This window comes from Cygnus atratus, chromosome Z (genome assembly GCF_013377495.2).
Source record: "Cygnus atratus isolate AKBS03 ecotype Queensland, Australia chromosome Z, CAtr_DNAZoo_HiC_assembly, whole genome shotgun sequence".
Lineage (NCBI taxonomy): Eukaryota > Metazoa > Chordata > Aves > Anseriformes > Anatidae > Cygnus > Cygnus atratus.
In genome coordinates, this window is record NC_066396.1 from 9,398,561 (window position 1) to 9,412,172 (window position 13,612).

The window sequence follows — 13,612 nt, forward strand, 5'->3', positions numbered from 1 at the left end:
GGAAGTTAGATTACTGTTACTGATTACGTTACTGTTTTAGATTACGTTACTGTTTTTAGATTTACTGTTTTAGATTACGTTACTTTAGGTTACGTACTGTTTTAGATTACGTTACTGTGTTAGATTACGTTACTGTTAGGAAGTTAGAAGATGTTAGGAAGTACTTCTTTACCGAAAGGGTTATTAAGCATTGGAACGGGCTGCCCAGGGAGGTGGTGGAGTCACCATCCCTGGAGGTCTTTAAAAGACGTTTAGATGTAGAGCTTAGCGATATGGTTTAGTGGAGTACTTAGTGTTAGGTCGGAGGTTGGACTCGATGATCTTGAGGTCTCTTCCAACCTAGAAATCTGTGTCTGTGTCTGTGTCTGTACTCTGACAGTGGGCAAGCGGGGACTCTGCCTGCAGAGAAGGCCTGGACCAGCTCAGATCCTAACAAGTGCATTGTTGGGAAGTGTGACTGTTTTTCCCAAGTATTTGGGCAAGTATATGGAAGAGGGAGAACCTGAGTTGGAGTGAAGTTATGTTGGACATACAAATAAAATCATCTTATTGTCAGACTAGTTTAGAGTGGCGTTTTAAAAAGCTCACATTTGAAGCACATCCCTTTTTCTGTGCTCAGGATGAGACATGTACAGCATGTGTTTGTAACTGGTTCCCCTGAACTCTACGTTTCTCACTCTGAATTAAAATTCCTCACTATGCCAACCCCTTCATCTGAAGCAGCTGCTGGTGACCACCATGGTCAGCAGTTAGCTCATGATCCCAGGGGGATATTCCTGGAACAGATACACATTTGTGCGTGATGGCCAGCCTTGGAAATCACTCTTCTCCATATGTGCCATTGGACCCGTCCTTTGATCACTAGCCATTTATTCTGGGCCACATTGAATTACGCCATTCCTTAATGCAAGCTGGCAGAAGTGGTTCCACTTGGAGACTTATGATTTCTCCACTGTGAGGATGTTCAAAGGTGTATGCTACACAAGACTCTTCAGTCACATCGTATGGCCATGTAACTGTCATTTTGATGTATTCTCAGATGGATTCCCTTTCATTTTATTTTTCCTTCCTCAGAAAATTGTGTTCTAGGTAGGGAACCTGTTCACTAGAGAATTAATTACTCTTTGGTGAGTCTCTTGCTGAATTTTCATGCTCCACAGAGCTTCACAGTATAAACAATTTTATAAAACAGAATTAACACTTTTTTTCCAAAGAAGTAACATCAGGATACCCAATCTGTGTAACTGAAGTATTCAGAATGCTGCTTGTTTTCTGGTCTAGGTACCAGATAAATAGCTGGTCACAGACGGAGTATTTGGTAAGCTCTCGGATAATCATGCCCATTTATCATGGGTGATATTTAGGGAAATGTATCTGCTGCACTGCCTGGACAGGAACAAATACACCTTTGAAAATCTCAGCAGAACCTGCCAAAGTGCTTGTCCCCATCCTGAGCTGACAGATGCCCACAGGAGTGTATGCTGACAGGCCCAGTGACAAGTCATCCTTTTCTCTTCAGTCTGATTGAATTCCCAGATCTGAAAATTGAGCGTTCTTAATGCTTTTGGTCTAACTGAAATGTCTCTTCTAAACTGTAAGCCATTTATCTGAGTTCTAATCTCTCCTGCTGAGCTGTCACAGTCAAAAGGCAAATCTCCTTACCAGGCAGGCAGATGCTCTGAAGATGTAGGGAGAATTTCAGTTTTAATGGAGATGTTTTGATCCCCCTGAAACAGAAGTCCCCCAAGGACCCATGTCACACATTGCCTGCAAGGGCTCATCTGCACCACACATAGGGACAGAAAGCTATCTTGAGCTGGGCTGGCTGAAGGGTAGCCCTATGATACTGCACTTGGAGGAGTAAGCCACATGGGAAGGTGTTTGTTTGCACAGGGGCAGTGATGTACTCAGGTGTCTTGGAGACCCTTCTGAGACATCTCTGCAGTGACGGGAGTGCTGGGGGCAATTGTGAAACTGTCTGTGGTGTTGAGAGTGTGTTCTTGCATGCTATGAGCCAGCATCAGGATTCTGGAGTGGAAGCCAGCTGCTGTTTAGGAAGGATGTGAGAGGACCCTGCTGAGGGCCTGGGGCTCTGCCGTGCTAATGCTGCGTGCTCCATGCTAACTGGGACTGTCTGCTCGTTTCAAGGTCAAGTGGCAGAAGGATGACATGGACAACAATTTGAACTTCTTCTCTGTCTCCTCGGATGGACGGATTGTGTCGTGGACTTTAGTTAAGGTAAACAGTAGGTGGCAATTTCCTTTCCTGGCCAAACTATAACCAATTGTCTCCAAGGTTCAATCATGCGTTAGCTTTATTATTGTTTATAATGAGCAACGTTTGAAAAGAGGTGGCAGCAAAAGATTGCAGGTGCAGTCACAGCTTGCTGCTGGCAGCCTCCAGCCAGGTTGAGGGTCTCCATATTGAACTCTGAAGTAAGCAGAACCTGCCTAACTCCTTGCTCAGGACCCAACCTTCATCTCATCTGCACCTACAGCAACCCATGGGCCTGAGTACCTGAGATCATTTTTCTGTCTTGCAACTGCTGAAATTCAAGACTGGTCCTTGCTCTAAAAACTTCCTTGTCTTGGGAGTGTCACCCAGAGACAAGGCAGAATGATCTGCTTTCTTCCCCAGCTTCAAGACTCCCACCCCCAAAATGCTCCCCTACAGATTGCAATTCAGAATGGGAGGGGGAAGGTGCAAATTTCTCCCCTGCTCTGGTACAGTGTGTGGCCAAAGTTGCAAAGAGTAATTCAGAATGTTAACTAGGAGCCTGGCAGCTGCTGCCCTGCCCCCAGAGCAGCTGGTGCAAGGAAGTGCAAGCCGAAATACTACAGCCATAGAGCAGGGAAGAAGCTTGCATTTACACTGGGATGGATGGCAACAAGCAATCGGACAGGCAGAGGGTTCCCCCCTGCCAAGACATTGCCTGCTCACACCAAAGACAATTTCCGTAAACTCATTGGCATTCTCTGCCTTTCATCTCTTTTCCTTTTGGAGTACATACATTGATAGAAATGTCCCTAAATGACCCTTAGATTTATGTCTCTGAATCTCAATGTGTGCTTTTTCTATTGGGTATTTGATTTTACATTTTGAAGATTTCATTTTATTTTTTTTTACTTCTGAAATAATTGAATTACCCTAAATGGGAGTTTGAAGCAGCTGTCCCGTTATTTTCCAGCAAGCAAAGAAATTTCTTTACATCCTTGGATGCTTTTTTTTTTTTTTTTTTTTAACCTTTTATACCAAGCCATTCAAAACATGTCAGTTCTGAAAATTTTAGGCCTTGCTGCCGTGGTCAGGGTTTCATGTCTAACATTATACGTATATTTAAGTCTCATGTTCACTTTAGGAGTGGAAACCACATCTAAGGAGCACAGACAGAGCTTGCAGAGGGCATTGATTATCAGGTTCTTTCATAAACTCCTCCAGGTTCATACTTGCAGCTTTAGACCCCAAAATCCCGCCAGTGAGTGTGTCCCTAAGTCGTTCTCCCAAAAGCTCTCAGAGCTCCCTGAACAGGGACAGGCTAACGCTGTCGCAGCACTCAGCTCCTGCTTTATCTTCTGCATAGAAGAGCCCAAAAGATTTATGCTGAAGTGGGTGGTACACACCTACAGCTAAACACATCCAGTTAAGGTGACTTGGCAAGTTACACATATCACCTGGGCCCTGGTAACTGAGTGTGCCCCAGCATGCTTCACTCAGGAGGTGACACACTCTGGATTAAGCCTCTTGGATTTTAAACTTCAAAGAAATGCCACAGCTGGGACAACCTAAGAGTCTGAAAATAGGCTCTGATAGCAACTCACCTGGTGGAGGGCTTTTTGAGACATTTTTGTGATTCATCTCTGCTTAATTGTGTTCCCACACTGTAAGGTGCTTCTTTTTCTTGTCCATTCAACATGTCCCTTCAGTCTGTGGTTTTATACACAGCAAGGAGGAATGGACAACCTGCTTGAATTGCAGCTTTACAAGAGAGTGAGGTCTGAGTTTTATTTAGAGTAAAATTAAAGAGACTCCAGAGAACTTATATTTTGCAAATCCATAGTGCAAATAAGGAATAAATGAAAGAGAGCTTCATTAATCTATTTGACACGACTATCCAGAAGTAAAGCTGCTTTAAACACTGATAACTCTTTGACACCTCCAAAGCTGGGAGCACAAAGTGAATAAATTAATTCTTACTTCTGGCTGGACATCTGGTAAGCACCACTCAAAAGCTGGATAGAAGACTTGTCAAATTTTAGCTAGGGATGGTTGATCTGCCTTGGCTGTGGTGGTTGTCTCTGTTAGAAACAGGCACCATCACTTTGGACAAGCTTCATGAAACATTAATGTGTGCTCAGGCTGTCATCTTGGCTTGGTTTTGGGTCATCATGAAGGTGTAAAGCTGAGGAAGGATGCGGGAATTCAGCAGCTGGGTGGCTCTGCTCTCCCACTTTGGATTCATGCGCTGCCTGTCAAGGAGGGCTGTCAGTGCAATGTCAGGAATCAGCTGGTCGGGATGCAGTCTGGCACGGCCCCTCGGCCTGATCCTCAGTGCTCCCAGGTTTGTAGCCATAGCTCCCCCTTCCTACGTGACCTAGAGCTAAATTACTGAACAGCTCTGGGCCTCCTTTGTCACTTGAGGTTAATAACAACAACTAAAGGGAAGTAGGCAGCTGCGAGGCCTAATTCACTAACGCTTTCAAAGTGCTTTACAGTTGTTTGTCAGAAGCAACATATTATTGTTCAGTATTCCTGGAAGGCCAGGCTGTCAACAGTCTGTTTACCCAGAGGAATATGTGAATGGCTCTGGCGATAAACAGCCCCACGAACAGATGCATTTTCCAGACTGCGAGGCTGGGTACAAAATAAAAGCAGCACTACAGGGAACTCTGCACAAGTAGGAGCCTGTATGAAAGCGAGAGGCTACAGGAGCTGTCCACGGAGGAGACCTGAGCCAGGTGGAGATGCTGGGAGGCATCTTCAAAGAAAGACTGCAGAAACGCATGAGCCTGGAGAGAGAACCTCATGTGGTTTGCCTTTTTGCTTGAACACACCCGTGTGCCTGCCCACAGCATGTGCCTGCCGAGTTAGGCTCTGTTAGACACACTGGGTTTATCAGTGTGATCAGCTGCAGGCAGCTCCAAAGCTGCCCTTAAGACCAGACTCATGTGGCCACCAGGCATGGCCTGGGCACGGCAGATGCTCTCTGGAGAGCAGGCAGACCTGGAAGCCTGAGCAGAGGTGAGTGTCTGCTCAGTGTGTCCTGTCTGTGCTCCCAGCTGCCCACCAGCACTCCTCTTGGAAGGGGCAGTGAGTGGCATGTGGAATGCGCTCTTCCCCTTGATGCCCAGGGCACTGCTCTTTCCAGTTCTTGCACACACACCCCAAAGTACATGACCTCTTTCTTAACATCACTTCTGCCTGTACCCACTGAACCTAGGTTGTTCTAACCCACGTGCTGTAGGAAGAGTCACTAACAGAAAGTAGGAGTCCACAGGCTGCAGGAGGCTGTCCTGCTTCTTGCTGTGATCTTAGAGAAAAGTTACTCCCATCAATAAGCAAGAGCATGTGGTTAGGCAGCAGTGCAAATTAATGAGAAGGAAATAAATTATTTTATGGGTTTTGTCCTGTCTTGAGCCTTCCATGAGCCTTCCATAAGCCTTCCCCCAAAATACAATACAAATGTCTTACAAAATGCATCGCCTCTGAATTGCAGTACTGAACAGATGCTTGCAAGGTCTTCTCCCCCTTCCCCTAATGCACAATTCTGGGACTGACTTTTCCTGGCAGAATCTCTTTTTCTACCTGAGTCCTGCTCTGGGTTTAGAGAAGCTCCAACTAAAGCTTGATTCACTGAGCTAAGAAGTTATGTTTTGTTCTCACAGTGCTCCAGTGGGAAATCTGCAGATTCATGAAAACATCCAGTCCTCAGCCCACACTTCTCACTAATTTAATCTTTAGTTCTTTGTTCTTTTTATCAGCCCCAGGGTATTCTTATATTCACAACCAACTCCAGTCTGCACAGGTATTTTAATTCCCAAAGCTAGTCTAAGAATGGATCTTTGCCCTCTGTTTCCTCATACTCACCCACATGGTGTCTATTTTCATCAGTCTTTTGTCTCCTGCCTAAGTTGTAAACTCTTTGGGACACAGCCTTTTTGCCCTGTGTTCATGCAGCACCTAGCAAAGCAGTGTCGTGGCCTGCGATGAGAGCTCTTTAGAGTTCTGGGGATAATGACAACATGGGGCATTTTTCCCTTGGGGTAGCTGCTTGCTAGATGTTCTTGTTGGTTGAATCTCAGAGCCCAGGAGGCTGTGAGTACTGGGAAGTGAGGCTGCTCTGGGGACAATAGGGGGATGGTAAGAAGAGGGGACTGGTGAGGTGGTAAGTTGCTATCCATTAATGTGGGTTTAGTTAGCTCCACGATAATACACAATACCCATCTTCAACTATGCAGGGTGATTTCACTTAACACAATGATTTAAGCTGACAGTGTCAACCTGCACTTCAAAACACTGACCTCAAAACCCAAAGCTGTCCAGGTCAGTTGCATGTGCCTGGGTGATGTACAAGTGGCTCTCAGTACCAGTGCTTCAAAATACCAGTTTCTTGGAGGTCTTATGTAAAACAGCATGTTAGCAAATTGCCAACTGCGGGCATGAAACATTAAACAACTTTTGGAAAGCTTTTTAAAATTCCTCCATAAAATTTGCCATTTGAAAGTACTGAATGTCTCTGTATTGTTGCTGTAAAGCCTGTTATTCATGTGGAATCTCCTCTGCTTGCAGAATGAGCTGGTTCATACAGATGTCATCAAACTGTCAGCAGAGGGAACAACGATGCAGGGGCCAGAGGGGCTGCAGCTGCAAACGCTTGGTAGGAGCCCAAGTCCTTGCCATGCTGATTAATTACTGACACAAAGCCTCTGATCAGTCATTCAGAGGAATTAAATTGGGAGTGGGATGTTGAGATGGAGAAGGACTGGAGAAGGGTTACTTCTAGCTTTGAATGTGTGGTAGGGCAAAATCTGTCTGGAAGCAATGGCCACTAATTAAGTCAAGGTTTGTTGCTTGTCTTTGCTTGCAGAAAAAGATGAACATTAATTCCAAAAATGTTCACTTTGCCATGACATCCCAGTGCAAACAAGGCATGAGCATTAACTGTATTTGTCAAACCTAAGGTGGTTTTGTTCTTCCTACCGGACATTGATCTGGGCTGGCCAAATCAAAATGAAAAACAACCTTTGCTTTCTTCTGGGTGCACAGCTCACCCAGCCTACAGTGGGATGTGCCTCATTTGGCTTTGGCTCTCTAAAAGCACAACATCCATTCTGAGCTCCCTATTTGTATGTTAGGTTCCCTCCATACAAAGTTGGGACAGTGCAATCCTTCTAGGCTGAATCCCCTCATCCTGCCTGTCCTGTGTTTGAGACAGGATTGGATGAGTCAGCTCTGGAAGTCCCAGACTACATGGGGAGCTTTGAGGAATCCCCTAATCATCCTGCTTTTCCCTAAGAAGTTATGGTCTAGGTTTGGAGAAGGCACTTGCTCTGCATTTAAGGGTGTTCCTAGGCTAGTAATTGCCGAAACAATTTGTGTTTGCGTTGCCGCACAGATTCCAAGAGACCAGCTAAAGCAGTACACTGCAGAACTCCCAGAGGCTTCAGGATTATTTGTTAGTGTTTCTGGGAAATGGATTTTTCAGAGACTTGTCTTGAATATTTAACAATCTATTTAAATGTTAAAAAATGCAGACAGTATTACAGGGTTGAAATGACCTTAACAATTCCCTTGAGATCTACGTTTTGTTATCGTTTAAGGCATAATGCTGTTTTCAGCTGCCTTTGCAAAAAGTTCTCTGTAATTATGTGCTTCTGAGCCTTGTCTGCTTGTTCTGATTTCTCCTCTGATGATTGCTGTGGTTGTCCCTACTGGTCAGGAGACTCAAATTGCTCTGGCAGTCAGCAGACATCCTGTCTTTTCCTCAAGGACCCGTCTGAAATTTTCTTTCACCACCATTCAAGTTTACTTTCTTGGGTGATGTTGCATCTGTCATGGGAGCAGAAGCCAGAAGATCTCAAGAAATAACATCCTGTTGTGACTAATGCCTGCTTTAAATACAGGTCACAATGTTGCTTGATTTGAGGCTTTTGAAGTCAAGAGAATCCTTCTGTGCCTGACAAAAGATTTGTTCCCAAATCATATCCTTTGCTATTGCCTTTACTGAAGTGAGCCAGCTAAACGGCTTCTGAGCCAAGGATGAAGAGGGCAAAGGAGTTATCACGTGGTGTTTCTTCTCTAGACCCTTTAATGCATGGGAATCTATTTACATTTTTGTGAAAACCAACCAACAGAAAATAATAGGAGGCAGGCTGGGTCTTCATGACTCTTACATTTGCACCAGGCATTTTAAATTCTTACCAGAGTGAATCCCTTTTTTCAGCCAATCTGACACAAAGCTTTGTTAACTGACATTCACTGCTCCCACTGTTGCACTGGAGGATGATGCTGTGTCTGGGGCAGCTGGAGTCTTGGAAACCTTAGAAACTTTTGGAATCAAAGACAGATGCTAAACTTCATAATAAACTTGGTAGGACCGTGGTTGAGAATGGGAATAATAGCAATGACTGAGCGCAGAGTGCAACTGCTGATGAGCTTTCCGCACCTAGCAGCATCCTTGAAGCTATATATGAGAGAAGACTGTTTGAACCAGAAGCTGGAGTTGCTGGGAGATGTTTTCAAAAAGGAGTCTCGTGCTTCTAAACAGCTCTCTTATTTATTTGGGGGCCGAGGCTGACCCCAAAGAGAATGATGGAGGCTCCCTTGGGTGCCATTGCCTTTAGAGGCCATCTGGCAGGCGCTGCTGATTATAGGTCTGTGTCAGTTCTTCCTGGAGCTGTTATGTTTTGTATAGCCAGAGTTCTCAATGGCAGTTTCAGAATGCTTGTTGCTTTAGAAAGCAAATTACATAACTGTGGCTGTTGTTATGCAGGCATCAAATCCAACAGCAATTGATCTCTTGGGCCAGCTGAGAGGCAGCCCAGCCCAGTGGGTAGGGTAAGGACAATGTCTTGGAGAGCTTAATTCAGCTACTCACCTGCCACGAGGCTTCCTCCAAGTCAGTTCACCCTTCTTCCAGTTCCCCTTCCCCTTTGTTTGTGTCATCTCTTCAAATTGTGGGTGCTGGAGAAAGGGACAACTTGGGAAGGGTTTTTGGAAGGGGTGGCTCTAATTTCTTCGGGGAGCTTTTGGCTAATAAATCACTTCTGGAAACAGTGGCAATGTGCATGTAGTATAGGCAGGGAGCATGTGCTGGGCGGATGAACCAATTCTCTGTCTGACTCCTTTCTTCTGTTAACAGGCTGCGGGACATCGTTTGATTTTCACAAAAAGATAGACTATTTGTTTCTTGTTGGTACTGAAGAGGGAAAGATCTATAAGGTAAGAATGGCTTCTTTGTCCCTTGTTTTACATCCCCTGACCCGTGCTTGTCTTTCAGGTTCATCATCTTAACTGTTTGCTCAGACAGCAACAAAGTACGACTTCAGAGCCTGGTCCTGCCTTCAGATCCCTGTGGTGAACCAGAGACCAGCACAGAGCCCCAGAGGGTCACGGGGAGCTCTCTGTGCAGACCCAATTAAGACATTATTTTGCAGAAACGTTTTTCATGCAAACTGCATCCCAGAATGCTTTGCAGATTGCAGCTGTGCAAGTGAGGCGCTAACTGTGATCAGAGCAGAAGTTAAAAGGCATCAGTCCTCTGTCCTTATGGCTACAGGGAAATGGCAGGAAAAATCTCATCTCTTTTCCTTTTTAGACCTGTTATCCTGCGAGCAGTGAGACTAATGAAACCATATTTCCTATGGCTTGGTGTCCTGCAGCCCTTCCCTTCCACAATTACATCGCAGCTCCTTCCCCCAGCCCCACTTTCTCATCACCCTCCTATATCCAGTTTCTCACTGTCTCCTCTAATGGTGCTCAGTTCCTGCTGGCATTTGTCAGCCGGCCAGCTCCAGCCACATTGTGAGGACAGGGGCTGAGTTTTGATTGCCTTTCCATGGTGAGGGGCATTGCCCAAATGTTTGCACTCTGCAGCTGTCCCTTTTTATGAAATGTGTAAGACCTTAATATTGCCAAGTCCCCTGTGCAGCCAACTTTGGCTGAAATTGCAAGCGAGGTCAAAAGTTGTTTGAGAGGAGAGACAAGAAGACAGCAGGAAACAGACATTGTTTTTTTCATAAGAAAATAAGCTAAAATAGCAAGTTTTGAGCTCTGCTGAATTTAACCCTGAATATAAAGCCTTTTACTGCTTATGATACTTACATAACTTTTGTTTGCCCAGCACGTCTCTGAGCTGGCTTTTCAGCTTCATTAACATCGTAGCCACAGCCCTTCAGTGTTAGGATTGCACCATCAGCAGGAGGCTGACCTGCAGAGCGGAGTTATCCAGGCATCCCTAGAAGATGCAGTAAGCTCCTTCCCATGTCCTGCTGCAAAGTGGAAACAAAACAGAGAAAAAGAACCCAAAGAGAACTGTATTTTGAAATCAGTATCAATCATTTAGGTTGACTGAAATTTGTCCTTCTGCCGGGCAGTATCTAGGGGGGATTTCTGAGTAGTGCTCACTTGCATTTGACAAGACAGGAGCAGAAAGAAAGTGGGAGAAATGGGGGTGCTGGGCTGATGGGTGATGGAGAGTGGAGTAAATGCAATGGCTTCTTGTTTATGCTCTCAGGATAGAAAACATCTGTTCAGTTATGGGCAGATGTTCTCACTTGTCTGATCAACTACAGTAGTTGGTATCTTGGGTATTGTACTCTAAGTTGTTTGAGTACTGCTGTGTCTAGTCCTGATCAAAATGCAGTAAGGAACCACATGTTTGAACCACGATTTAACTTCCTCTGTGCTTAGGGGAGTGATGGATGTCAGTGAGTACAACAGTGGATGTCAGTGTTAGGTGGGACCGTCAGTTACCTTTCAGGAGAAGTGTTCAGGCTGGTGTCCTGCCTGATTTACACAGTGAAGCAAATCTTTTCTGTAGGAGGATTGAATAGGAACAGAATTTGGGAGTGTTTGCACTGATGGAACTGTAGCTGTGAATAATCTTTAGTGAAACTGGAGCTAGGATGGGTTTTAACACAGAGTGATCCCAGCACGAAGCCCCACAGGCATTTTAACCACTTCTTGGGTGAACTAATGCAGAGAGAGACTGTTGTACAGGATTGTTTCTTTTATTGGTATAAAGGCCGATTTCAGGGTTACTGGTAACAACAAAGCATTCTTGTGGCATTGCTGGGCTTTAGAGAAACATGGGACCATTCTTGCGTTGTGCAACACAGCCCTATCAAATTCAGATGTTCCCATAGGAATGCAGAGGCAATCATCCATCAGACTGTATGGAGTAACACAGGGATGAGAGTTCTTCAGTGTCTAGACAAGCAGGCCTCCACAGTACCCACAAAAAATGGGGCAAAAATGCTTGAACCCTCAGTGTCCCCCAGGAGTTTGCTACAAGCAGTTTCAGAAATTTCAGTATCAACAAGTTGCTGCTGCTCCAGACGTTTCTTAAGGACTACTGCACACCTTCATCACAACTTTTATTGAAAATCACACATTTGAATCCATTACTGGAACTAACTGTGGATTAGAGCCTTGCCCCACATGGATGCTGAGGGCACTGACAGTCCCGCAGCCATTCGGGCAGCTTTTGGGTTCAGTGGCTGCGCTGAGTGGGAGTGAGCTGCCTGGGTCTCGGTGCTGCACTCCCATGTCACTGCATGTTGAGTGAGAAGGACAGACTTCTTATGTGCTGTATGAGTCAGGGATCACACATGGACTGCTCTCCACACGGGCTGAATTTTAGATTATTTATTAAATAAATTGAAAAATGAATTTCAGAGAGGCATTTTTTCAAAGACCGGGCATGCCCACAAATAGCATTACAATATGTTAATTCTTTAGCTGCAGAATGATTGCAGTGAATTTTTTAAAATGGCTTAGTTAATAGTATTTCTGAAGCCAAGAAATCATTATTTTAATTATACACAGACCTATCTATTGCCCTTTTACATAGAGAACAAACTGTTTCTGCATTAATGTGGTTCTGTAATACAAAACTGCCTCTTTGCATATCTTATTTGCTGTTTAGGAATTGTTCAGCTTTGGTACAAAAAAGGATGGCCTCTGAGATTCACGTTAAAACTTTATTGTGACTTCAGGTCTTTGGTCAGAACTGCTTCTTAGTCAGCAGAGTTTCACAACAGAAAAAATGTGGTAAGATTTGTGCATTTTCATGTGAGAGAGGGTTTTTTCAGTCTTAGGCAGTTTGCTTGAGAATGTAACAAATTAATATAATAAAATTCAGTGCAAGACTATATAGAAGGAAAAGATTATTCTTATTTTCAATAAAACTGATTTCACTCTAACCTATTCTCTCATACCAAGCACCAGGACATTTGTACCTGTGTGGTCAGGCCAGGATTTCTTGCAGCTATACAGAGGACAAAGGACACTGGCTGCTGAGTTGTTAGCACATCTCTTGGGTTTTCCTTAATAGTTATGACAAACTGGTTTCTGGACATGCTCCAACTTCCAGTTGCCCTTCAGGAATGGAGAGAGCTTTTTCCTTGGTATCTTGTCTTGCCCCATCTTAGGCAAAGTTGTTTTCCTTGTCTGGATATTTTAAGGCTTGAGTTTTGTTCCTCATCTTCTTGCCACTCTATCTTTGTGGCTTCAGTTTGTTCTGTCTAGCTATCTTGTCATTTGACTGGCTGCATTTGCCATCAGTTAACATAGGTTCTTTCTTTTACCCTTTCCTGCTGTTTCTTCCAACGCATTCACATTCACCCGTTTCCACTTGGAAGCCTTTCTACAAATCTTAGCACTTCTCTTACAAATCTGTACAAGAGGACACTGAACAAAAGTCCAACAGCTTCAGATGTTGCTGTAACAGCAGTCCATGACACTGTGGGACACGTTTGTGTTGGCAGTTTCTGAAGAAGAGCTGGGTGTCCTGGTCTGCCTGGCAGTGCTGATGTTGGGCAGTACTCTTTCTGCTGCCAGACACAAAATTCCTTTGAAAGAGACTTATTTTTTCAGATCTGCATATTACTTTGAGTCTCAGTATTTCTGATAGGGAATTAAAGAAACCCTCTATGGTATAAGGATACTAATAACATCCGTTCACCATTGATGCAGAGGAGTTTTATGTTAGAGTAGCATTTAGGATAAATTGAAGTTCTAATAATGAATATTATGAATAAGTTGTGTGTCCTTGGAGTTGTCCTTTCCTCTCAATATTCCTCCCATTTGTTTTGTAACCCTGTCACCAGTCATCTTGTTACTGGTTTCATGTATTGCCACAGACAAATTCTTGCTTTCCTGTTCCGTCATAAAAACACCATTTACTATTCACACACACCTACCACCATTTAAATAGGAGAAAAACACTTTCAGCAAATTTGAGCAGTGCTGCAGAAGATCAGACAGGCTGCACAAATGCCAGCTCCTTGAATCTACTCATGCTCTTCAAAGCTGTCTTGTCAGAAGTTAGGCATCACATTTTCCAGTGGTTTTGTTTTCATCCTGACATGTGTCTAATAACTGTATGCTTTTT

General features: G+C 44.3%; 1 protein-coding gene across 1 annotated transcript in view; it reads left to right on the forward strand.

Moving 5' to 3' along the window:
- The window catches only part of DNAI1 (dynein axonemal intermediate chain 1), a 144,024-nt gene that overhangs the window by 85,079 nt on the left and 45,333 nt on the right, over positions 1-13,612 (forward strand). The window contains exons 14-16 of the mRNA XM_035565893.2: positions 2,149-2,238; positions 6,787-6,874; positions 9,359-9,438. Coding sequence (XP_035421786.2) covers positions 2,149-2,238; positions 6,787-6,874; positions 9,359-9,438 — 258 coding nt within the window. The remainder of the gene's footprint in view (positions 1-2,148; positions 2,239-6,786; positions 6,875-9,358; positions 9,439-13,612) is intronic.